This window comes from Cherax quadricarinatus, unplaced genomic scaffold, assembly GCF_038502225.1.
Source record: "Cherax quadricarinatus isolate ZL_2023a unplaced genomic scaffold, ASM3850222v1 Contig190, whole genome shotgun sequence".
In the NCBI taxonomy this organism is placed as follows: Eukaryota; Metazoa; Arthropoda; class Malacostraca; order Decapoda; family Parastacidae; genus Cherax; species Cherax quadricarinatus.
The window spans coordinates 127501-155000 of NW_027195216.1; the positions used below are offsets into that span (position 1 = coordinate 127501).

At 41.4% G+C, this 27500-nt stretch overlaps 1 protein-coding gene across 1 annotated transcript in view; it reads right to left on the reverse strand.

Moving 5' to 3' along the window:
- LOC128690467 (carbonic anhydrase-related protein 10) overlaps positions 1-27500 on the reverse strand; it is a gene marked incomplete at its 3' end in the record, with an annotated part of 210013 nt that overhangs the window by 105340 nt on the left and 77173 nt on the right. Inside the window, exons 4-5 of the mRNA XM_070080172.1 lie at positions 12440-12523; positions 10525-10620 (exon numbers count right to left, since the gene is read on the reverse strand). Coding sequence (XP_069936273.1) covers positions 10525-10620; positions 12440-12523 — 180 coding nt within the window. The remainder of the gene's footprint in view (positions 1-10524; positions 10621-12439; positions 12524-27500) is intronic.

Consider the following 27500-nt stretch of genomic DNA (forward strand, 5'->3'; position numbering starts at 1 on the left):
ATTTTGTCCTAGGCACATGTCGATTAGACACTAGGCCTGCTGTATATGCAAGTGTGTGTGTGTGTGTGTGTGTGTGTGTGTGTGTGTGTGTGTGTGTGTGTGTGTGTGTGTGTGTGTGTGTGTGTGTGTGTGTGTGTGTGTGTGTGTGTCGTGTGTGTGTGTGTACACTAAATAAGCTGTGTTTGTAAAGATCAAGTTTTAACTCCTGGTCCCTGCCTCTAAAGCTTCATTGACAGGTATTAGTTGTTTATCATCTCTTCATCCAAATCATGCCGCCTCCTCCTCTTAAAACTGTTAACAGCACAATATTCAGTTTGCCTCGCCTACCTCCATATTTAGTTCAATCCACTTCACTGCTACCCTGACACTTAGAAAGTGCTCCCTAACATTCTGTGACTCAACTGTGATTTATCTTCCATGTCAACTTGCTCTATTATTATTATTATTATTATTATTATTATTATTATGTGTGAGTGTGTGTGTGTGTGTGTGTGTGTGTGTGTGTGTGTGTGTGTGTGTGTGTGTGTGTGTGTGTGTGTGTGTGTGTGTGTGCGTGACAGTAAAGTTCATTGAAAAACAAACATTTCGAGGACTCCGAGTCCTTCCATTTTTCTTCTTTGAGAGAGTAGACCAACGATCATTTGTTCTCTCTCTCTCTCTCTCTCTCTCTCTCTCTCTCTCTCTCTCTCTCTCTCTCTCTGTCTCTCTCTCGCTCTCTCTCTCTCTCAACAGGGAAAAGAAAAAATGGACAAGGTTTCGACAAACATTTGTCGCCACTCTCCCAGAAGGTCGCTGTGTGAGAGTGTCCACTCCCCCTCTCGCTCCCTATTCTCCCTATCCTCCCGAGGGAGAGTTACGTCCCTCCTAACAGGAGACCTGGCTAAGATGGAATGACCAGACCGACACTACCTCTTGCTATTCCCTCCCTCCCTCCATCTCCCTCTCTCTCTCTCTCTCTCTCTCTCTCTCTCTCTCTCTCTCTCTCTCTCTCTCTCTCTCTCTCTCTCTCTACTCCTCCCCTGGCCTCATCCAAGACCAGCAATGCTCACGAGAGAACATGACAAAGAGGAACACAAGAAAACCCCCCTTTTTTTTCCTTCGTCCTTGTGCTGCGTCTGGCGTGATTGTCCCCCCGCGGCTGAGATCACCAGCATTACCTCCAGACGATGGCTGCTGCCACCGGCAAGAAGACACGACAAGAAGAAACGAGAGGACAAATGCAAGAGGAAGAAAAGCAGTGGAAAACGAGAGGAGAATCAAGTATAAGGGAAGAAGAATACACAGAAAACTAATTGATTATTGTTATGCTTCTTGCAGTAATTATTATTATTATTATTATTATTATTATTATTATTATTATTATTATTATTATTATTATTATTATTTATTTTGTTATTTATTTTATTATTATTAATATTATTAGAAACAATTTAATGAAAATAATAATCTAGTATTGAATACAAAAAGCGACAGAAGAAGAAGAAGAAGAAGAAGAAGAAGAAGAAGAAGAAGAAGAAGAAGGAAGGAAGTAAGGTACAGAGAAACAAAGAAAAGCTGAAACAGCCACAGGACAAATGAAAAGAGAGAGAAAGTGTAAATAAACTGGGAAGTAAGAAAGTGTGGGAGGAAGCGAGAGATTTTAAAATGTAGTTGTTGTTCTCTGCCTTGACGGTAATTGTCACTGTTTACGCATGAGAAATGAAAGGTGTGTGTACTCACATAGTTGTACTCACCTAGTTATGGTTGCAGGAGTCACAGCTCCTGGCCCCGCCTCTTCACTGGCCGCTACTAGGTCACTTACTGCTCAACGAAATTTATCATACCTCTTCTTGAAGCTATGTATGGATCCTGCCTCCACTACATCACTTCCCAGACTATTTCACTTCCTGACAACTCTGTGACTGAAGAAATACTTCCGAACATCCCTTCGATTCATCTGAGTTTTCAACTTCTAACAGTGACCCCTTGTTGTTGAGTCCCATCTCTGGAACTTTCTGTTTCTGTCCACCTTGTCAATTCCTCTCAGTATTTTATAAGTCGTTATCATATCCCCCCAATCTCTCCTGTCCTCCAGTGTCGTCAGGTCGATTTCTCTTAAACTCTCCTTGTAGGACATACCCCTTAGCTCTGAGACTAGTCTTGTTGCAAACCTTTGCACTTTCTCTAGTTTCCTTACATGTTTGGCTAGATGTGGGTTCTAAACTGCTGCCGCATACTCCAGTATAGGCATAACGTACATAGTGTACAGGGTCCTGAACGATTCCTTATTAAGGTGGCGGAATGATGTTCCTAGGTTTGCCAGGCGCCTGTATGCTGCAGCAGTTATTTCGTTGATGTGCGCCTTAGGAGATGTGCCTGGCGTTATACTTCCCCCAAGATCCTTTTCCTTGAGTGATGTTTGTAGTCTCTGGCTCACCTAGACTGTACTCCGTCTGCGGTCTTCTTTGCGCTTTCCTAATCTTCATGACTTTACACTTGGTGGTTGAATTCCGGGAGCCAGTTGCTGGACCAGGCCTGCAGCCTGTCCACATCCCTTTGTAGTTCTGCCTGGTCCTCGTCCGATTGAATTCTTCTCATCAACTTCACATCATCTGCAAACAGGGACACTTCGGAGTCTATTCCTTCCGTCATGTCGTTCACAAATACCAGAAACAGCACTGGTCCTAGGACTGATCCCTGTGGAATCCCTCTCGTTACAGGCGCCCACTCTGACACCTCGCCACGTGCCATGACTCGCTGTTGTCTTCCTGACAGGTATTCCCTAATCCATTGCAGTGCCTTCCCTGTTATCCCTGCCTGGTCCTCTAGCTTATGCACTAATTTCTTGTGTGGAACTGTGTCAAACGCCTTCTTACAGTCCAAGAAAATGGAATCTACCCAACCCTCTCTCTCTTGCCCTACTGCTGTCACCTTGTGTATGTGTGTGTGTGTGTGTGTGTGTGTGTGTGTGTGTGTGTGTGCGTGTGAGAGAGAGAGAGAGAGAGAGAGAGAGCGTGTGTGTATGTGTATATATGTGTTGACATCTGTTAACCCAATATATAATATAAATACTCCATTGGTGTCGGCTGGTATCGGTTGCCTTGTTTACCTCTGGAAACAAGCCTGACAGGGGATACCCGCGTCTCCAGCACTTTGGGATACCCTCTGCTTTCTCGGCTGTTATTATTATTAAGGGTACGTAAGGAAAGAGGATTTAGAGAGAGATAATCAGAGGAACCTGCGCTGAAAAAATAATTGTAGGAAAGAATTGAAGTGAGCAACAAGAGTTTTTAGTAAGAGAGAGTGAATAAAGAGCTCTTAGTGTGAGTTAGAGAGCAAATTAAGAGCTCTTAGTAAGAGTTAGAGAGCGAATAAAAGAGCTCTTATTAAGAGTTAGAGAATAAATAAAGAGCTCTTAGTAAGAGTTAGAGAGCAAAAAAGAGCTCTTACTAATAGTTAGAGAGCAAATAAAGAGCTCTTAGTAAGAGTTAAAGAGCAAATAAAGAGCTTTTAGTAAGAGTTAAGGAGTGAATAAAGAGCTCTTAGAAGAGTTAGGGAGTGAACAAAAGAGCTCTTAGTAAGAGTTAGAGAGCAAATAAAGAGCTCTTAGTAAAAGTTAGAGAGTGAATAAAGAGCTCTTAGTAAGAGCTAGAGAGAGAATAAAGAGCTCTTAGTAAGAGTTACTGAGTGAATAAAGAGCTCTTAGTAAAAGCTAGAGAGTGAGTGACCTCTTGCAGTTCTGCTGCATCATGTTCATGAAGGTGAAGGGCTAAACCCCAAGGGGTCCTTCAGCTCCTGGTTCGCTCTAGTTCTGTGGATCAAAAGCCCTCAGGAAAACCGTTCTCCAAGAACTGTTATTATTATTCACATTTTTATTACTATGTACATGTTACTACTACTACTAGCACTCCTACAACTATTATTACTACTACTACTAGCACTAATACAACTATTATTACTACTACTACTAGCACTACTACAACTATTATTACTACTACTACTAGCACTACTACAACTATTATTACTACTACTACTAGCACTACTACAACTATTATTACTACTACTACTAGCACTACTACAACTATTATTACTACTACTACTAGCACTACTACAACTATTATTACTACTACTAGCACTACTACACCTATTATTACTATTACTAGCACTACTACAACTATTAATACTACTACTAGCACTACTACAACTATTATTACTACTACTAGCACTACTACAACTATTATTACTATTACTACTAGCACTACAACAACTGTTATTACTACTACTACTACTAGCACTACTACAACTATTATTACTACTACTACTAGCACTACTACAACTATTATTACTACTACTAGCACTACTACAACTATTATTACTACTACTAGCACTACTACAACTATTATTACTACTACTACTAGCACTACTACAACTATTATTACTACTACTACTAGCACTACTGCAACTATTATTACTACTACGAGCACTACTACAACTATTATTACTACTACTACTAGCACTACTACTACTATTACTACTACTACTAGCACTACAACAACTATTATTACTATTACTACTAGCACTACTACAACTATTATTACTACTACTACTAGCACTACTACAACTATTATTGCTACTACTACTAGCACTACTACAACTATTATTACTACTACTACTAGCACTACTACAACTATTATTACTACTATTAGCACTACTACAACTGTTATTACTACTACTACTACCACTACTACAACTATTATTACTACTACTAGCACTACTACAACTATTATTACTACTACTAGCACTACTACAACTATTATTACTACTACTATCACTATTACAACTATTATTACTACTACTACTATCACTACTACAACTATTATTACTACTACTACTATCACTACTACAACTATTATTACTACTACTATTATCACTACTGCAACTATTATTACTACTACTACTAGCACTACTACAACTATTATTACTATTACTAGCACTACTACAACTATTATTACTACTACTACTAGCACTACTACAACTATTATTACTACTACTACTAGCACTACTACAACTATTATTACTACTACTACTAGCACTACTACAACTATTATTACTACTACTACTAGCACTACTACAACTATTATTACTACTACGACTAGCACTACTACAACTATTATTACTACTACTAGCACTACTACAACTATTATTACTAGTACTACTAGCACTACTACAACTACTATCACTACTACTACTAGCACTACTACAACTACTATTACTACTACTACTAGCACTACTACAACGATTATTACTACTACTACTAGCACTACTACAACTATTATTACTACTACTACTAGCACTACTACAACGATTATTACTACTACTACTAGCACTACTACAACTATTATTACTACTACTACTAGCACTACTGCAACTTTTATTACTACTACTACTAGCACTACTACAACTATTATTATTACTACTACTAGCACTACTACAACTATTATTACTACTACTACTAGCACTACTACAACTATTATTACTACTACCACTAGCACCACTGCAACTATTATTACTATTACTACTAGCACTACAACAACTGTTATTACTACTACTACTAGCACTACTACAACTATTATTACTACTACTACTAGCACTACTACAACTATTATTACTACTACTAGCACTACTACAACTATTATTACTACTGCTAGCACTACTACAACTATTATTACTACTAGTACTAGCACCACTACAACTATTATTACTACTACTAGCACTACTACAACTATTATTACTACTACTAGCACTACTACAGCTATTATTACTACTACTAGCACTACTACAACTATTATTATTACTACTACTAGCACTACTACAACTATTATTACTACTACTAGCACTATTACAACTATCATTACTACTACTAGCACTATTACAACTATTATTACTACTACTACTACTAGCACTACTACAACTATTATTACTACTACTAGCACTACTACAATTATTACTGCTACTACTACCACTACTACAACTATTATTATTCCTACTACTACTAGCACTACTACAATTATTATTACTACTACAAACACTACTACAACTATTATTACTACTACTAGCACTACTACAACTATTTTTACTACTACTAGCACTACTACAACTAATATTACTACTTCTAGCACTACTACAACTATTATTATTATTATTACTACTACCAGCACTACTACAACCATTACTACTACTACAACTAGCACTACTACAACTATTATTACTACTACTACTAGCACTACTGCAACTATTATTACTACTACTAGCACTACTACAACTATTACTACTATTACTAGCACTACTACTAAAACTGTTACTACTACTACTTCTGCTAGCACTACTACAACTATTATTACTACTACTAGCACTATTACAACTATCATTACTACTACTAGCACTATTACAACTATTATTATTACTACTACTACTACTAGCACTACTACAACTATTATTACTACTACTAGCACTACTACAATTATTACTGCTACTACTACCACTACTACAACTATTATTATTACTACTACTACTAGCACTACTACAATTATTATTACTACTACTAGCACTACTACAACTATTATTACTACTACTAGCACTACTACAACTATTTTTACTACTACTAGCACTACTACAACTAATATTACTACTTCTAGCACTACTACAACTATTATTATTATTATTACTACTACCAGCACTACTACAACCATTACTACTACTACTACTAGCACTACTACAACTATTATTACTACTACTACTAGCACTACTGCAACTATTATTACTACTACTAGCACTACTACAACTATTACTACTACTACTAGCACTACTACTAAAACTGTTACTACTACTACTTCTGCTAGCACTACTACAACTATTATTACTACTACTATTAGCATTGCTGCAACTATTACCACTACTACTGCTACTACTAGCGCTACGACTATTATTATACTACTAGCACTACTACAACTATTAATGCTACTACCACTACTAGCACTACAAATATTACTACTACTACTAGCACTACTACAACTACTATTACTGCTGCTACTACTACTATACTACTAGCACTACAACTATTGCTACTACTACTACTAGCACTACTACAGCTATTATTGCTGCTAAAACTACTAGCGCTACAACTATTACTACTACTACTTGCACTACTGCAACTATTAATGCTACTACTACTAGCACTACAACTATTACTGCTACTACTACTACTAGCACTACAACTATTACTACTACTACTACTACTAGCACTACTACAGTTATTAGTGCTACTAACACTACTAGCACTACAACTATTACTACTACTACTAGCACTACTACAACTATTAATGCTACTACTGCTACTACTAGCACTACAACTGTTACTGCTACTACTACTACTAGCACTACAACTATTACTACCACTACTACTAGCATTACACCTATTACTACTGCTACTAGCACTACTACAACTATTACTACTACTGCTAGCACTACTACAACTATTACTACTAATACTAGCACTACTACAACTATTACTGCTACTACCACTACTAGCACTACAACTATTACTACTACTACTAGCACTACTACAACTATTACTACTACTACTAGCACTACAACTATTACTACCACTGCTACTACTACTACTAATAATAACAATAACAATAACAACAACATCAATAATAATAATAATAATAATAATAATAATAATAATAATAATAATAATAATAATAGTAATAATAATAATAATAATAATAATAGTAATAATAATAATAATAATAATCGCCATAGCAGTGCCCTTTTAGAAAGACAGCTAGTTACCGAGTGATGATGAATGTGCCTTTATCCTTGCGTGGCCTCCAAACTATGTTGGAAAGTCTCCCATGCTTAAGTAAAATACTTTTGAATACTTAATACAGAAATACACATTGCATACTAGTGGATGAATAATACATAACGTATTTTTGAATGTGTTTAATACGAGAATAGACTGAAAAAAAAATACGCAATGTATTGAGACAGACAGACTTACTGACAAACAGGCAGACAGATAGACAGACAGGAAAACAAACGGGCAGACAGACAGGTAAACAGAAAGACAGGTAGGCAGGCACGCAGGCAGGCAGACAGACAGGAAGATAGACAGACAAAAGCAGACAGGCAGACTGACAGACAGGCAAACAGACTGACAGGCAGACAGACAGACATATAGACACTTCAGCTAGAGAACGTCTGTATTTTCGAGAGGCAGCATCCCTTATGTTCCCTCACAATGTTTGGGACCACGTTCACAGTTGGTCCTATCGTTCACACTTGGTCGTATCGTTCACACTTGGCCGTATCGTTCACACTTGGTCGTATCGTTCACACTTGGTCGTATCGTTCATACTTGGTCGTATCGTTCATACTTGGTCGTATCGTTCACACTTGGTCCTATCGTTCACACTTGGTCCTATCGTTCACACTTGGTCGTATCGTTCACACTTGGTCGTATCGTTCACACTTGGTTGTATCGTTCACACTTCGTCGCATCATTCACACTTTGTCGTATCGTTCACACTTGGTCCTATCGTTCACACTTGGTCCTATCGTTCACACTTGGTCGCATCGTTCACACTTGGTCGTATCGTTCACACTTGGTCGTATCGTTCACACTTGGTACTATCGTTCACACTTGGTTGTATCGTTCACACTTGGTCCTATCGTTCACACTTGGTCGTATCGTTCACACTTGGTTGTATCGTTCACACTTGGTCGTATCGTTCACACTTGGTCCTATCGTTCACACTTGGTTGTATCGTTCACACTTGGTCCTATCGTTCACACTTGGTCGTATCGTTCACACTTGGTCGTATCGTTCACACTTGGTCGTATCGTTCACACTTGGTCCTATCGTTCACACTTGGTCGTATCGTTCACACTTGGTCGTATCGTTCACACTTGGTCGTATCGTTCACACTTGGTCCTATCGTTCACACTTGGTCGTATCGTTCACACTTGGTCCTATCGTTCACACTTGGTCGTATCGTTCACACTTGGTCGTATCGTTCACACTTGGTCGTATCGTTCACACTTGGTCGCATCGTTCACACTTGGTTGTATCGTTCACACTTGGTCGTATCGTTCACACTTGGTCGTATCGTTCACACTTGGTCCTATCGTTCACACTTGGTCGTATCGTTCACACTTGGTCCTATCGTTCACACTTGGTCGTATCGTTCACACTTGGTTGTATCGTTCACACTTGGTCGTATCGTTCACACTTGGTCGTATCGTTCACACTTGGTTGTATCGTTCACACTTGGTCGTATCGTTCACACTTGGTCCTATCGTTCACACTTGGTTGTATCGTTCACACTTGGTCGCATCGTTCACACTTGGTTGTATCGTTCACACTTGGTCGTATCGTTCACACTTGGTTGTATCGTTCACACTTGGTGGTATCGTTCACACTTGGTCCTATCGTTCACACTTGGTGGTATCGTTCACACTTGGTCCTATCGTTCACACTTGGTCGTATCGTTCACACTTGGTCCTATCGTTCACACTTGGTTGTATCGTTCACACTTGGTCCTATCGTTCACACTTGGTTGTATCGTTCACACTTGGTCGTATCGTTCACACTTGGTCGTATCGTTCACACTTGGTCGTATCGTTCACACTTGGTTGTATCGTTCACACTTGGTCGTATCGTTCACACTTGGTCCTATCGTTCACACTTGGTCGTATCGTTCACACTTGGTCCTATCGTTCACACTTGGTTGTATCGTTCACACTTGGTTGTATCGTTCACACTTGGTCGTATCGTTCACACTTGGTCGTATCGTTCACACTTGGTCGTATCGTTCACACTTGGTCGTATCGTTCACACTTGGTCGTATCGTTCACACTTGGTCGTATCGTTCACACTTGGTCGTATCGTTCACACTTGGTCCTATCGTTCACACTTGGTCGTATCGTTCACACTTGGTCCTATCGTTCACACTTGGTCGTATCGTTCACACTTGGTCGTATCGTTCACACTGAGGTCCTCTCCCCCACGAGGACATGTATTCACCTCCATTATTTGACGTCACCCACACTTAATTACCCATTACTGTAATCAAGCTAATCATTCCCTAAATCACTCTCGCGTGTGATTCTTGAGTGCTAAGCTGCGAGTATTTTATCCTCATGGGACGGCGCTAAATCCGTAAGGGCAATGGGAGACAACCAGGTTCGATATCCAAGGGAGCTGGGGAGAAGGATTGCTTCACTTATGTGCTCCACTTTTCTCCCTACGTCTACTACTACTACTACTTCTACTTTAATTTTAAAAGAGGTGGAGGGGTAAGCCAGCGGAAGGCCTCGGTCGGATGACCAAAAGGTCCAGCTACAGCTCATCATATGACTAAGACCCGCGTCAGGAAACGTCGTAGTAAAGCTCCTGTCTCTCTCTTTCCTACGTTCGGTTTATCTGCGTATAGCTCCTCTCCCTCGGATTATGGTTGAGAAGGAGGGGCGGGCACTCACCTGTATCATGATGCATACCGCTACGATGCCGTGAGCTTTGGACACAGCGTCGGAGAAGTTGTGGAAGAGCTGCGAGTTGTATCCGTAGATCTGTATCTGAGGGAGAGAGAGGTGAGGGGTGAGTGAGAGAGGGAGTGTGCGAGTGAGGGAGTGAACGAGCGAGTGACTGTGTGAGAGTGAATATGTTGAGTGAATTAGCAGAGTAATAAAGGAGGACCTGAAGGAATGTGAGTGAATAAATGAGTGGAAGGGAGAAGAGAGAGAGAGAGAGAGAGAGAGAAATTATGCATGAATGTACAAGAGCAATGAAAGTTAAATATAACTACTAAAAAGTTAAATTATTTTAACACGAAGCAGACACACACACACACACACACACACACACACACACACACACACACACACACACACACACACACACACACACACACACACACACACACACACGTTAAGCTGGCTAAACTTTGGTGGGTTTAAAAGAGATGATAGAAAGCTTTAAGATACTGTCAGTGGGTCATGAGCAACAGACAGGCACACCTCAGTCTCTGTTACTATACACGAGTGTTCACAGGTAAGCTCAGTTATACACAGGTATTCACAGGTAAACTCAGGTATACACAGTCAACGCGGCAACCTCACCTGGATATATATTTAGCTGTTAACCGACACCTGGTGCCATAATAACACCTTCAGCACAGAGGAACATGATATATGAGCCAGGTTTCTCCAACTGGAAGTTAAGATAAGGTAAGATAAGATTTCGTTCGGATTTTTAACCCCGGAGGGTTAGCCACCCAGGATAACCCAAGAAAGTCAGTGCGTCATCGAGGACTGTCTAACTTATTTCCATTGGGGTCCTTAATCTTGTCCCCCAGGATGCGACCCACACCAGTCGACTAACACCCAGGTACCTATTTGCTGCTAGGTGAACAGGACAACAGGTGTAAGGAAACGTGTCGAAATGTTTCCACCCGCCGGGAATCGAACCCGGGCACTCCGTGTGTGAAGCGGGAGCTTTAGCCACCAGGCCACCGGGCCACCTAAGTTATTGAAGCACCGGGTTAACCCTCAATGGGTGAAATCCCATACACCCAATGTTCTTCTTTTCTATGTGTTGATGCCAGTGGTTAGAGCACTGGCCTGTTACTGTTAGTTTAAAAGCCGTCCAGTAGATGGATAAGACAGGTGTGCAACACCTGTGTAGATGTGTCGCTCACTAGTGGCTGCATCAGTCCTATGAATACTGGAGACGGTGCAAGACTTGTGTCTTATTCATCTACACGTGTCTTATTTTTCTACAGGTGTCTTATTCATCTATTGCAGGGGTTCCTAATCTCTTGACGATCACGGAACTCCAGTGGATTGCCCACTGTGTCCAACCTCCCTTCACCAGACTGTGGAAGTCACCATCGTCGCCATCGTTAGGTGACTTCATAAGATGTCAACAACTTGGTTTAACTTTTTACATATGGATAGCTAACAATACAACAGTTGTTAGTTTATTTTAATCTAACAACTTTTTTTAAAATTGTTCAGAAATCGAGTCCCACACCCCCATTACTTGGTTCCCATACCCCCTTTATTTGGTTCCCATAACCCTCAAGGGGCATGGATACCCCCGGGTATAAACCACTGATCTATTGGCTTGCGATTTTTACGACTCTATCGCCATAGGATCTAATCTCGACCCTTCTGTCAGATATTTGCTGTCGTGTCGTTATGAAGTCGCAAGACAGATAAAGAGGGAGAGAGAAAGAGAAAGAGAGAGAGAGAGAGAGAGAGAGAGAGAGAGAGAGAGAGCGGGGGGGGTGAGCTAATGTAGGAAAGAGGTTTTAGACTATATATTCAGTTAGAAACCTTAACTTTGAAAACCCTGTGTAAACAGAGAGAGAGAGAAAGAAAGAGAGAGTCTCACCTCAGCTGGGAAGGAGGTGCCATTGACGGTGTGTTCTGAGCCCATGTAGTCCTTGGAGCCGAAGTGAAGCTGCACTTGACCAACCTGCAGGGCGAAAACGGAGCTGAATCATTTTACCTTATATATATATATATATATATCCTATATCCTTAATTAATAATCCGCCTCTTTGTATGTCATACACTCATTGCGGGTCATAAGAGAGTATTTCTGATGTTCCAGAGTGTTTTTGAGTGTTCTTGTAGTATTGGAACCGTTATACCCATATGAACCTCGGTTTTCGTACGCCCTAGTGTGTATGTGAAACTGTAGTTATTCTCTATAAAATATATATTTTGTTAATATATTTGGGTGTCTGGAACGGATTAATTGGATTAATATTATTTCTTATGGGAAATATTAACCAAAAATACATTTTACAGAGAATAACTATAGCTTTGCGTACAGACTAGGGCACACGATGTATCGGATATTCGCATACACATCTGAGGAACATCCGCACAATTTCTTACATCCGCATCCGCGTCCGCATTTAACTGTGAACAGATATCCGTATATGCATCAGCATCCGCAAAATAAATAAGACATCCTCACACACATCCGCATCCTTGGATATCTCAATTTTCACCTCCGATGCATATCTACAAGTGCCTAGTATGTACTGCCTACGTAAAGATGTATCGGATATCCGCATCCGCATCTTCAGAACATCCACACAATTTCTTACATCCGTATCCGCATCCCCAAAATAAAGAAGACATAGTCATACATATCCGCATCCGCGGATATGTAAATTTTCACATCCGATACATCTCATCTCTAATATTAATATGTGTATATATATATATATATATATATATATATATATATATATATATATATATATATATATATATATATATATATATATATATATATATATATATATATATATATATGTATAGACATATATGTCATGCCGAATATATAAAACTGGTCAATTAGCAAGAACTCATATAAAATTAAGTCCTTTCTAAAATTTTCTCTTATACGTTTAAAGATATATTTTTTTCATTAATGTTGATGTAAAAATTTATAATTTTGCACCAAAAGGAACTTAGAAAACTTACCTAACCTTATTATAACAAGTGCAATTTATTTTAGCCTAACCCAACTAAATATATTTTAGATTTGTTTACAATAATTTAATACTAAACAAACACAGTGAAATATATTTTTTTTCGTTAGGTTCAGAATGATTTTGGCGAAATTATTGCATACACAAATTTTCACTTGTCCTATATGGCAAGATGAGCGTTGCTATTTAAGCCAAGATCGCAAGTTCTGCCTATTCGGCACGACATATATATATATATATATATATATATAAATATATATATATATATATATATATATATATATATATATATGTGTGTGTGTGTGTGTGTGTGTGTGTGTGTGTGTGTGTGTGTGTGTGTGTGTGTGTGTGTGTGTGTGTATAGGTAGTAGGTTGGTAGACAGCAACCACCCAGGGAGGTACTACCGTCCTGCCAAGTGAGTGTAAAACGAAAGCCTGTAATTGTTTTACATGATGGTAGGATTGCTGGTGTCTATTGTCTGTCTCATAAACATACAAGATTACAGGTACGTCTTGCTACTTCTACTTCTACTTACACTTAGGTCACACTACACATACATGTACACGTTTATTTATACACACTCATCTGAGTTTTCTTTGATTTTATCTTAGTTCTTGTTCTAATTACTTTTCCTTTTATATCCATGGGGAAGTGGAATAAGAATCTTTCCTCCGTAAGTCATGCGTGTTGTAAAAGTCAACTAAAATGCCGGGAACAATGGGCTAGTAACCCCTTTTCCGGTAATAATTACTAAAAACAATTAGAAGAAAATCGTCAAAGTGGGAAGTCTGAATGTGCGTGGATGTTGTGCAAATGATAAGAAAGAGATTATTGTGGATGTTATGAATGAGAAGAAGCTGGATGTCCTGGCTTTAAGTGAAACAAAGCTGAAGGGGGTGGGAGAGTTTCAATGGAGAGGAATAAATGGGATTAGGTCAGGGGGTTCTAATTAGAGCTAAAGAAGGAGTAGCAATAATGCTGAAGGATAAATTGTGCAGGAAAAGAGGGACTATAAATGTATCAATTCAAGGATTATGTGGAGTAAAATAAAGGTTGGATGTGATAAGTGGGTTATAGTAAGTGTTTATGCACCTGGGGAAGAGAGAAGTATAGAGGAGAGAGAGAGATTTTGGGAAATGTTGAGTAATTGCGTGGGGAGTTTTGAACCAAGTGTGAGAGTACTTGTGGTTGGGGATTTTAATGCTAAAGTGGGCAAAAATGTTGTGGAGGGAGTAGTAGGTAAATTTGGGGTGCCAGGGGTAAATGAAAATGGGGAGCCTTTAATTGAGCTATGTGTAGAAAGAGGTTTGGTAATAAATAATACATATTAAAAGGTATGATGTAGCACGTAATGAAAGTAATTTGTTAGATTATGTATTGGTGGATAAAAGGTTGATGGGTAGGCTCCAGGATGTACACATTTATAGAGGGGCAACTGATATATCGGATCATTATCTAGTTGTAGCTACAGTTAGAGTAAGAGGTAGATGGGATAAGAGGAAAATGGCAACAACAAGGAAGAGGGAGGTGAAAGTGTATAAACTAAGGGAGGAGGAAGTTCGGGTGATATATAAGCAACTATTGGCAGAAAGTTGGGCTGGTGCAAGTATGAGTAGTGGGGGCTTGAAGAGAGTTGGAATAGTTTTAAAAATGAAGTATTAGAATGTGGGGCAGAAGTTTGTGGTTATAGGAGGGTGGGGGCAGGAGGAAAGAGGAGTTATTGGTGGATTATTATTATTATTATAATCAAGGGGGAAGCGCTAAACCCGGAGGATTATACAGCGCCTGGGGGGGGGATGTGGAAGGCATTCAGGCTTAATTCGGGGAACTGGAGCACAGATCCAATTCCCTAAATCAAGAGCCCCTCACCAACATCAAGGAACCTTCCTTGAGGGGAGTGATTGGTGGAATGATGAAGTAAAGGGTGTGATAAAAGAGAAAAAGGTAGCTTATGAGAGGTATTTACAAAGCAAAAGTGTTATAAGAAGAGTAGAGTATATGGAGAGTAAAAGAAAGGTGAAGAGAGTGGTGAGAGATTGAAAAAGGAGAGCGGAAGATAGAGTGGGAGAGGTACTGTCAAGGAATTTTAATGAAAATAAGAAAAAAAAAATGGAGTGAGTTAAACAAGTTAAGAAAGCCTAAGAAACAAATGGATTTATCAGTTAAAAACAGAGAAGGGGAGTTAGTAGATGGGGAGACGGAGGTTTTGGGTAGATGGCGAGAATATTTTGAGGAACTTTTAAATGTCGACGAAGAAAGGGAGAAGGTAATTTCATGCACTGGCCAGGGAGGTATACCATCTTTTAGAAGTGAAGAAGAGCAGGATGTGAGTGTGAGGGAGATGCGTGAGGCATTACGTAGAATGAACGGGGGTAAAGCAGCTGGAACTGACGGGATCATGACAGAAATGTTAAAAGCAGGGGGGGTCATAATGTTGGAGTGGTTGGTATTTTTGTTTAATAAATGTATGAGGGGAAGGTACCTAGGGATTGGCGGAGAACGTGTATAGTCCCTTTACATAAAGGGAAGGGGGACAAAAGAGATTGTAAAAATTATAGAGGAATAAGTTTACTGAGTATACCAGGAAAAGTGTACGGTAGGGTTATAATTGAAAGAATTAGAGGTAAGACAGAATGTAGGATTGTGGATGAGCAAGGAGGTTTCAGAGTGGGTAGGGGATGTGTAGATCAAGTGTTTACATTGAAGCATATATGTGAACAGTATTTAGATAAAGGTAGGGAAATTTTGATTGCATTTATGGATTTAGAAAAGGCATACGATAGAGTGGATAGAGGAGCAATGTGGCAGATGTTGCAAGTATATGGAATAGGTGGTAAGTTATTAAATGCTGTAAGAGTTTTTATGAGGATAGTGAGGCTCAGGTTAGGGTGTGTAGAAGAGAGGGAGACTACTTCCCAGTAAAAGTAAGTCTTAGACAGGGATGTGTAATGTCACCATGGTTGTTTAATATATTTATAGATGGGGTTGTAAAAGAAGTAAATGGTAGAGTGTTCGGGAGAGGGGTGGGAATTAAATTATGCAGAATTAAATACAAAATGGGAAGTGACACAGTTACTTTTTGCTGGTGTTACTGTGCTTTTGGGAGATTCTAAAGGAAAATTGCAAAGGTTAGTGGATGAGTTTGGGAATGTGTGTAAAGGTAGAAAGTTGAAAGTGAACATAGAAAAGAGTAAGGTGATGAGGGTATCAAATGATTTAGATAAAGAAAAATTGGATATCAAATTGGGGAGGAGGAGTATGGAAGAAGTGAATGTTTTCAGATATTTGGGAGTTGACGTGTCAGCGGATGGATTTATGAAGGATGAGGTTAATCATAGAATTGATGAAGGAAAAAAGTGAGTGGTGCATTGAGGTATATGTGGAGGCAAAAAATGTTATCTATGGAGGCAAAGAAGGGAATGTATGAAAGTATAGTAGTACCAACACTCTTGTATGGGTGTGAAGCTTGGGTTGTAAATGCTGCAGCGAGGAGACGGTTGGAGGCAGTGGAGATGTCCTGTCTAAGGGCAATGTGTAGTGTAAATATTATGCAGAAAATTCGAGTGTGGAAATTAGGAGAAGGTGTGGAGTTAATAAAAGTATTATTCAGAGGGTTGAATAGGGTTTGTTGAGGTGGTTTGGTCATTTAGAGAGAATTGATCAAAGTAGAATGACATGGAGAGCGTATAAATCTGTAGGGGAAGGAAGGCGGGATAGGGGTCGTCCTCGAAAAGGTTGGAGGGACGGGGTAAAGGAGATGTTTTGGGCGAGGGGTTTGGACTTCCACAAAGCGTGCGAGAGCGTGTTAGATAGGAGTGAATGGAGACAAATGGTATTTGGGACCTGACGATCTGTTGGAGTGTGAGCAGGGTAATATTTAGTGAAGGGATTCAGGGAAACCGGTTATTTTATATAGCCGGACTTGAGTCCGGCTAAAGGAGGGGTTTGGGATATTGGCAGTTTGGAGAGATACATTGTGTATTTTTATACGTATATATTTCTAAGCTGTTGTATTCTGGGCACCTCTGCAAAAACAGTGATTATGTGTGAGTGAGGTGAAAGTGTTGAATGATGATGAAGGTATTTTCTTTTTGGGGATTTTCTTTCTCTTTGGGTCACCCTGCCTCGGTGGGAGACGGCCAACTTGTTAATATATATATATATATATATATATATATATATATATATATATATATATATATATATATATATATATATATATATATATATATGCAAAACAACCACTCTGAAAGAATAGAGAAATTCCAAGCGCTTTCGTGACTACTCACATTATCAAGGATAATGTGAGTAGTCACGAAAGCGCTTGGAATTTCTCTATTCTTTCGGAGTGGTTGTTTTGCATATTTTGAAATCACCTGTTCACTGTGATCTTATTGCATATATATATATATATATATATATATATATATATATATATATATATATATATATATATATAGAGATAGATAGATAGATAGATAGATAGATAGTGCGTTGGGGAGGGCTAGTGGCAGGTAATACTTTTGTTTACTGCTGCTACCAGCACCACTACTACCAGAACCACCACTACCAGCACCACTAATACCACCACCACTACCACCACTACAACTACTGCTGCTACCACCACCACCCCTACAACTACAGCTGCTATCACCACCGATACAACTACTAGTCTGTTACTTTCACCAACATTGTTACTAGTAACACACTAACTCAAATACAACTAGGGTAAGTTGAGTTATGTTCGACTGAGGATAATTGTTGCGAATAAGAAATTTTTTTAAAGAACTTCAGAATGTGGCCTGTTACCATTTATTTCTTATGCAACAAGATTTTTGGATCCGAGTTATTTAAAGGTCTTTTAGAGTCTAGGGGAAATAATTTCAACTGGGAAACTCCATAGAATAGTATTCAAATTTATTAAAGTATTTAAATACAATACTTTATCTTATCTCTTAATACTTTGTACAATAAATTTACCATATACATTTAGTTCAAAATCATGGAAAAGTCATATTAATAAGGAAGTTTAATTATTCTTCCTGTATCTAAGTCCTCATTAATATTTACGTCTCTTTCTTAACAAGACTGTAAACTCAAAATACAAAAGGTACAAGATTTAACAAGACCTTTGAATCTGGCCGTAAAGTATCTCTATGGATTACTGAACTGACCAAGAATATAAATATCAAAAGAGTCTTTCAAAGTAATGAGGATCAAAGTGAGTCAGCTCTAGAGTCCAATTCTCAAAACCATTCAACTGTACACCGTAAGAGCCAATATACGATCAGTTGTCAGGGCTAGAGGTGGGAGCAGACTGACTACTTGCCAGTCTGTTGACGTGTCGTCAGGTTGGATCAGCTGAGCCACGTCAGCCAGCCGGACATAAACAATTGAACAATTCACCGGATGGTTCCGAGACTTAAACTCTATACACAAGAAATCCTACCTAACCATAATAGTAACATAATAGTGATAATAGTAAAAAATAGTAATAATACCAAAATAATGATAATAACAATAATAGCGATAATAACAATAATAGTGATAATAACAATAATAGTGATAATAACGATAATAGTGATAATAACAATAATAGCGATAATAACAATAATACCATGGTATTTTTCATATATTAACAGATAATAATATAACGCCGAAAGTCTCTATTTTAGCTATAAATGGGGACTTTCGCGCTATAATATTAAGTGATGAACATATGCTCTTACAATAGTTAAATAACACAGGACGACCAATTTCGAAGATATAACATAATCTTCAACAAGGCTACGAGATTTTACCTTTTTATTTCTTTCCTTTTGTTTTGGCCTTTCTTATTTGACTGTCTCTTATCTCCTCCTTTCATACGAAGTGTTTTCTCTTCTCTCTCTCTCTCTCTCTCTCTTCTCCTTCCATTATTTCTGCCCTGTTTCCTTCCTTTTTATGTAAGATGCAACTCTTCTTCTTCCTTTCTCTTCCCTCTTATTACCTTTCGTTCTTGGCTTCCACTTGTTCAAGCATTTGGGTAGCGGCCACTGATCCTCTTGGGAAATTACAGTAACCTGGTCTGGGATTTTCGGTAGCAGGGATACCATGACTTATAATGTCGAGGTATCAAAGTGGAGTTTCAGCTGTTGTTCCTCGGAGAGATGGCAGCAGCAGCAGCAGCAACGACAGCAGCAGCAGCAGCAGCAGCAGCAGCAGCAGCAGCAGCAGCAGCAGCAGCAGCAGCAGCAGCAGCAGCAGCAGCAACGACAGCAGCAGCAGCAGCAGCAACGACAGCAGCAGCAGCAGCAGCAGCAGCAGCAGCAGCAGCAGCAGCAGCAGCAGCAACGACAGCAGCAGCAGCAGCTGCAGGAGTAGCAGCAGCATCAGCAGATGCTGCTGCTGCATCGCTACCACCATCAACAACAACTGTAGCAACAGCATCATCACCACCATCATTAGTAGCACCAGAAGCAACAGCACCGCCAACAGCAGTAGCATTACTAGTACCACCACCACAAGCAGCACCACCAACAGCCACAATAGAAGCAGCAACAGCAACAGTAGCAACACCACCACCAACAGTAGAAGCAGCACCACCACCACTACTACCACATCTACTACAACCAAAACAACCACCACCACCACTACCACTACCACCATCTCCCAGGTAAGGAAGTGGATAAATTCTCTCATATATCGCTTGTCGAGTTAGACAAATAAATTTACCACTAATGATGTAATAGTACCATTAACACCTGCAGATATATCTGTTAATTACCCACACTGAGGTGCCTAGATCACAACAAGAGCGTCGAGCCTCAGCCGTTACCTCTGTTAAATGACCCACACAGATTTGGCGCTTCATATAATAATAATAATAATAATAATAATAATAATAATAATAATAATAATAATAATAATAATAATAATAATAATAATAATAATAACAATAATAAAAATATAATAATATTAATAATAATAATAATAATAATAATATAAAATTAACAATAAAAATAATAATAATAATAAAAATAATAATAATAATAATAATAATAATAATAATAATAATAATAATAATAATAATAATAATAATAATAATAATAATAATAATAATAAAAATATAATAATATTAATAATAATAATAATAATAATATAAAATTAACAATAAAAATAAAAAAATAAAAATAATAATAATAATAATAATAATAATAATAATAATAATAATAATAATAATAATAATAATAATATGTTATGATACTGGGATATTTACAAATTTTAATATTTTCAATAATATTTGTGTAGAAATAGCAAGCAAAAATTATTGTCTCTTAATAGGAAATATAATTTCACAGATTTACATTAAGTATATAACAATGATCGTAATCATAACAATAACATTTAAAAGGGCGGAGTGGTAAGCCAGCAGAAGGCCTCGGTCAGATGACCAAACGCTTCATCTGTGAGCCATGTGACTGAAACCCGCGTCAGGAAACACTTGTCCTGTTTCTTGACAAACATTACTATCTGTGATCATTTAGATTTTCACTCTTGTGCATTCCTCAGTGAATGTATGCTTATAGCTGGGTATCTCTCAGTGTATATGCTTAGAGCTGGGTATCTCTCAGTGTATATGCTTAGAGCTGGGTATCTCTCAGTGTATATGCTTATAGCTGGGTATCTCTCAGTGTATATGCTTAGAGATGTGTATCTTTCAGTGTATATGCTTAGAGATGTGTATCTTTCAGTGTATATGCTTAGAGATGTGTATCTCTCAGTGTATATGCTTAGAGATGTGTATCTTTCAGTGTATATACTTAGAGATGTGTATCTTTCAGTGTATATGCTTAGAGATGTATATCTCTCAGTATATATGCTTAGAGATGTGTATCTCTCATTGTATATGCTTAGAGATGTGTATCTCTCATTGTATATGCTTAGAGATATGTATCTCTCAGTGTATATGCTTAGAGATGTGTATCTCTCAGTGTACATGCTTAGACAAGCAAGTATCTGCCAGTGTAAACACACGGAGAGGTTTGTAAAACTTGGTGTATATACTCTGCCAGGTGTCTATCTCTAAGCTTATATATCCTGTGAGGTGTCTAAGTATATACATCTTGAGATCTGTTTATCATGCAATGCATACACATTGAGAGGTGTCCCTGTCAGTGCATATATGCATAGTGTATATCTCTCATTGTAAATACACTGAAAAATGTGTACCATTGTATATACACTGACAGAGAGGTGTATATATACCTCATTACAAGTACACAAAGATTCATATCTTGAATTGTGTAGAAGAAAGATTTTGTTGCAATTTTTAAGCCAGAAGGGTTAGCCACCCAGGATAACCTGGAGGAGGGTTAGCCACCCAGGATAACCTGGAGGAGGGTTAGCCACCCAGGATAACCTGGGGGAGGGTTAGCCACCCAGGATAACCTGGGGGAGGGTTAGCCACCCAGGATAACCTGGAGGAGGGTTAGCCACCCAGGATAACCTGAGGGAGTGTTAGCCACCCAGGACAACTTGGAGGAGGGTTAGCCACCCAGTATAACCTGGGGGAGGGTTAGCCACCCAAGATAACCTGTGGGAGGGTTAGCCACCCAGGATAACCTGGGAGAGTGTTAGCCACCCAGGATAACCTGGAGGAGGGTTAGCCACCCAGGATAACCTGGAGGAGGGTTAGCCACCCAGGATAACCTGGGGGAGGGTTAGCCACCCAAGATAACTTGTGGGAGGGTTAGCCACCCAGGATAACCTGTGGGAGGGTTAGCTACCCAGGATAACCTGGGAGACGGTTAGCCACCCAGGATAACCTGGGGGAGGGTTAGCCACCCAGGATAACCTGGGGGAGTGTTAGCCACCCAGGATAACCTAGGGAGGGTTAGCCACCCAGGATAACCTGGGGGAGTGTTAGCCACCCAAGATAACATGGGGAGTGTTAGCCACCCAGGATAACCTGGAGGAGGGTTAGCCACCCAGGATAACCTGGGGGAGTGTTAACCACCCAGGATAACCTGGAGGAGGGTTAGCTACCCAGGATAACCTGGGGGAGGGTTAGCCACCCAGGGTAACCTGGAGGAGGGTTAGCCACCCAGGATAACCTGGGGGAAGGTTAGAAACCCAAGATAACCTGTGGGAGGGTTAGCCACCCAGGATAACCTGGAGGAGGGTTAGCCACCCAGGATAACCTGGAGGAGGGTTAGCCACCCAGGATAACCTGGGGGAGGGTTAGCCACCCAAGATAACCTGTGGGAGGGTTAGCCACCCAGGATAACCTGGGAAAGTGTTAGCCACCCAGGATAACCTGGAGGAGGGTTAGCCACCCAGGATAACCTGGAGGAGGGTTAGCCACCCAGGATAACCTGGGGGAGGGTTAGCCACCCAAGATAACTTGTGGGAGGGTTAGCCACCCAGGATAACCTGTGGGAGGGTTAGCCACCCAGGATAACCTGGGAGAGGGTTAGCCACCCAGGATAATCTGGGGGAGGGTTAGCCACCCAGGATAACCTGGGGGAGTGTTAGCCACCCAGGATAACCTGGGGAGGGTTAGCCACCCAGGATAACCTAAGGGAGTGTTAGCCACCCAAGATAACATGGGGAGTGTTAGCCACCCAGGATAACCTGGGGGAGTGTTAGCCACCCAGGATAACCTGGAGGAGGGTTAGCCACCCAGGATAACCTGGGGGAGTGTTAGCCACCCAGGATAACCTGGAGGAGGGTTAGCCACCCAGGATAACCTGGGGGAGGGTTAGCCACCCAAGATAACCTGTGGGAGGGTTAGCCACCCAGGATAACCTGGAGGAGGGTTAGCCACCCAGGATAACCTGGAGGAGGGTTAGCAACCCAGGATAACCTGGGGGAGGGTTAGCCACCCAAGATAACCTGTGGGAGGGTTACCCACCCAGGATAACCTGGAGGAGGGTTAGCCACCCAGGATAACCTGGAGGAGGGTTAGCCACCCAGGATAACCTGGGGGAGTGTTAGCCACCTAGTATAACTTGGAGGAGGGTTAGCCACCCAGGATAAACTGGGGAAGGGTTAGCCACCCAAGATAACCTGTGGGAGGGTTAGCCACCCATGATAACCTGGGAGAGTGTTAGCCACCCAGGATAACCTGGAGGAGGGTTAGCCACCCAGGATAACCTGGAGGAGGGTTAGCAACCCAGGATAACCTGGGGGAGGGTTAGCCACCCAAGATAACCTGTGGGAGGGTTACCCACCCAGGATAACCTGGAGGAGGGTTAGCCACCCAGGATAACCTGGAGGAGGGTTAGCCACCCAGGATAACCTGGGGGAGTGTTAGCCACCCAGTATAACTTGGAGGAGGGTTAGCCACCCAGGATAAACTGGGGAAGGGTTAGCCACCCAAGATAACCTGTGGGAGGGTTAGCCACCCAGGATAACCTGGGAGAGTGTTAGCCACCCAGGATAACCTGGAGGAGGGTTAGCCACCCAGGATAACCTGGAGGAGGGTTAGCCACCCAGGATAACCTGGGAGAGGGTTAGCCACCCAGGATAACCTGGGGGAGGGTTCCCCACCCAGGATAACCTGTGGGAGGGTTAGCCACCCAGGATGACCTGGGAGAGGGTTAGCAACCCAGGATAACCTGGGGGAGTGTTAGCCACCAAGGGTAACCTGGAGGAGGATTACCCACCCAGGATAACCTGTGGGAGGGTTAGCCACCCAGGATGACCTGGGAGAGGGTTAGCAACCCAGGATAACCTGGGGGAGTGTTAGCCACCCAGGATAACCTGGAGGAGGGTTAGCCACCCAGGATAACCTGGGGGAGGGTTAGCCACCCAGGATAACCTGTGGGAGGGTTAGCCACCCAGGATAACCTGGGAGAGGGTTAACCACCCAGGATAACCTGGGGAAGTGTTAGCCAACCAGGATAACCTGGAGGAGGGTTAGCCACCCAGGATAACCTGGGGGAGTGTTAGCCACCCAGGATAACCTAGGGGAATGGTAGCCTCCCAGGATAACCTGGGAGAGGGTTAGCCACCCAGGATAACCTGGGGGAGTGTTAGCCACCCAAGATAACCTGAAAGAGGGTTAGCCACCCAGGATAACCTGGGGGAGTGTTAGCCACCCAGGATTACCTGGGGGAGGGTTAGCCACCCAGGATAACCTGGGGGAGTGTTAGCCACCCAGGATAACCTGGGGAGGGTTACCCACCCAGGATAACCTGGGGGAGTGTTAGCCACCCAAGATAACCTGGGGAGTGTTAGCCACCCAGGATAACCTGGGGCAGTGTTAGCCACCGAGGATAACCTGGAGTAGGGTTAGCCACCCAGGATAACCTGGGGGAGGGTTCGTCACCCAGGATAACCTGTGGGAGGGTTAGCCACCCAGGATAATCTGGGAGAGGGTTAGCCACCCAGGATAACCTGGGGGAGTGTTAGCCACCAAGGATAACCTGGAGGAGGGTTAGCCACCCAGGATAACCTGGGGGGGTTAGCCACCTAGGATAACCTGTGGGAGGGTTAGCCACCCAGGATAACCTGGGAGAGGGTTAGCCACCCAGGATAACCTGGAGGAGTGTTAGCCACCCAGGATAACCTGGGGAGGACTAGCCACCCAGGATAACCTTATGGAGTGTTAGCTACCAAAAATAACCTGGGGAGTGTTAGCCACCCAGGATAACCTGGGGGAGGGTTAGCCTCCCAGGATAACCTGGGGGGAGTCTTAGCCACCCAAGATAACCTGGGGGAGGGTTAGCCACCCAAGATAACATGGGGGAGTGTTAGCCACCCAGGATAGCCAGGAGGAGGGTTAGGTACCCAGGATAACCTGGGAGAGTGTTAGCCACCCAAGATAACCTGGAAGAGTGTTAGCCACCCAGGATAACCTGGGGGAGTGTTAGCCACCCAGGATAACCTGGGGAGTGTTAGCCATCCAGGATAACCTGGGTGAGTGTTAGCTATCCAGGATAACCTGGGGACTGTTAGCCACCCAGGATAACTTGGGGGAGTGTTAGCCATCCAGGATAACCTGTGGGAGTGTTAGCCATCCAGGATAACCTGGGGAGTGTTAGCCACCCAGGATAACCTGGGTAGGGTTAGCCACCCAGGATAACCTGTGGGAGTGTTAGCCACCCAAGATAACCTGGAAGAGGGTTAGCCACCCATGATAACCAGGGGGAATGTTAGCCACCCAGGATAACCTGGGGAAGGGTTAGCCACCCAGGATAACCTGGGGAGTGATAGCCACCCAGGATAACCTGGGGGAGTGTTAGCCACCCAAGATAACCTGGAAGAGGGTTAGCCACCCAGGATAACCTGGGGGAGTGTTAGCCACTCAGGATAACCTGGGGGAGGGTTAGCCACCCAGGATAACCTGGGGTAATGTTAGCCTCCCAGGATAACCTGGGGAGGGTTAGCCACCCAGGATAACCTGGGGGAGTGTTAGCCATCCAAGATAACCTGGGGAGTGTTAGCCACCCAGGATAACCTGTGGGAGGGTTAGCCACCCAGGATAACCTGGGTGAGTGTTAGCCACCCAAGATAACCTGGGGGAGGGTTAGCCACCCAGGATAACTTGGGGGAGTGCTAGCCACCCAAGATAACATGTCGTCAAAGACCACAGCAGACATGGTCGTCAAAGACCACAGGAGACTTTCTCGTCAAAGACCACAGCAGACATGGTCGTCAAAGACCACAGGAGACTTTCTCGTCAAAGACCACAGCCGACCTGGTCGTCAAAGACCACAGCAGACTTGCTCGTCAAAGACCACAGCAGACCTGGTCGTTAAAGACCACAGGAGACCTGCTCGTCAAGACTCACAGCAGACCTGGTCGTCAAAAACCACAGCAGACCTGCTCGTCAGAGACCACAGCAGACCTGCTTTTCAAAGACCACAGTAGACCATCTCATCAAAGACCACAGCAGACCTGATCGTCAAAGACCACAGCAGACCTGGTCGTCAAAGACCATAGCAGACCTGGTCGTCAAGACTCACAGCAAAACTGGTCGTGAAGATTCACAGCAGACCTGGTCGTCAGAGACCACACAAGACCTGCTCGTCGCTACCACCCTGGCTAAGCGGCAGTATATATATATATATATATATATATTCATGTATATAATAATTAAAAATTCAAATGATTCATAACAGAAATTAAAGATATTTTTTTTTAAATTCTCAAAAAATTAATTTTGTTTATAAAAAACGTTTCCAGAATTTTTTACAGTCTATATAAAATAATGAACGCTGTTTTTATGATATTCCTTGGATATTCCCAGGTGTTAATACATTTTTATCTTTTAGGTTTATAAATCAAAAATATATCTATAAGTTAATAAACTATACAAAGAACTAAGTGGCTATAACAGTAACAAAAATTTTTGAAGGGGTTGACTGGTAAGCCAGCGAAAGGTCTCGGTCAGGTGACCAAAAGCTGCAACCATGGGTCATGGTTGATGAAGCCACTGTGTGGCGAAACGTTTCCTCAATACACCTACAAACCTGTCAGACACTGCAACTTCTTGGGGATCTTAATACTTAGGAATTCTTCGCTTGCCTAATTCTTGGGCACGACCTACTTCCACATTGAACAAATGTGACACGACCTATGACTGCTGCACCTCTCCTGCCATACGGTTTATAAGCTGCTTCTCCACTCATATGCCGTATTCTATTCAAGATTGATGGACTGAACACATCGACTGAAGGTTGAGGGACTGATTACCTCATTCTTCTCCTGTTTTTCAAGTTTCTCCTACGTATGGACTGATGAAGCCACTGTGTGGCGAAACGTTTCCTCAATAAAGATACCCAAGAGTTGCACATGTGTCTAATTTATCAACCATGGGTCATCATATGACTCAGACCCGCGTCAGGAAACACTAGTCCTTAATAACCTTATTATTAAAGACAGTGTTAGGAAACACTAGTCCTTAATAACCTTATTATTAAAGACATTGTTAGGAAACACTTGTCCTGTTTCTT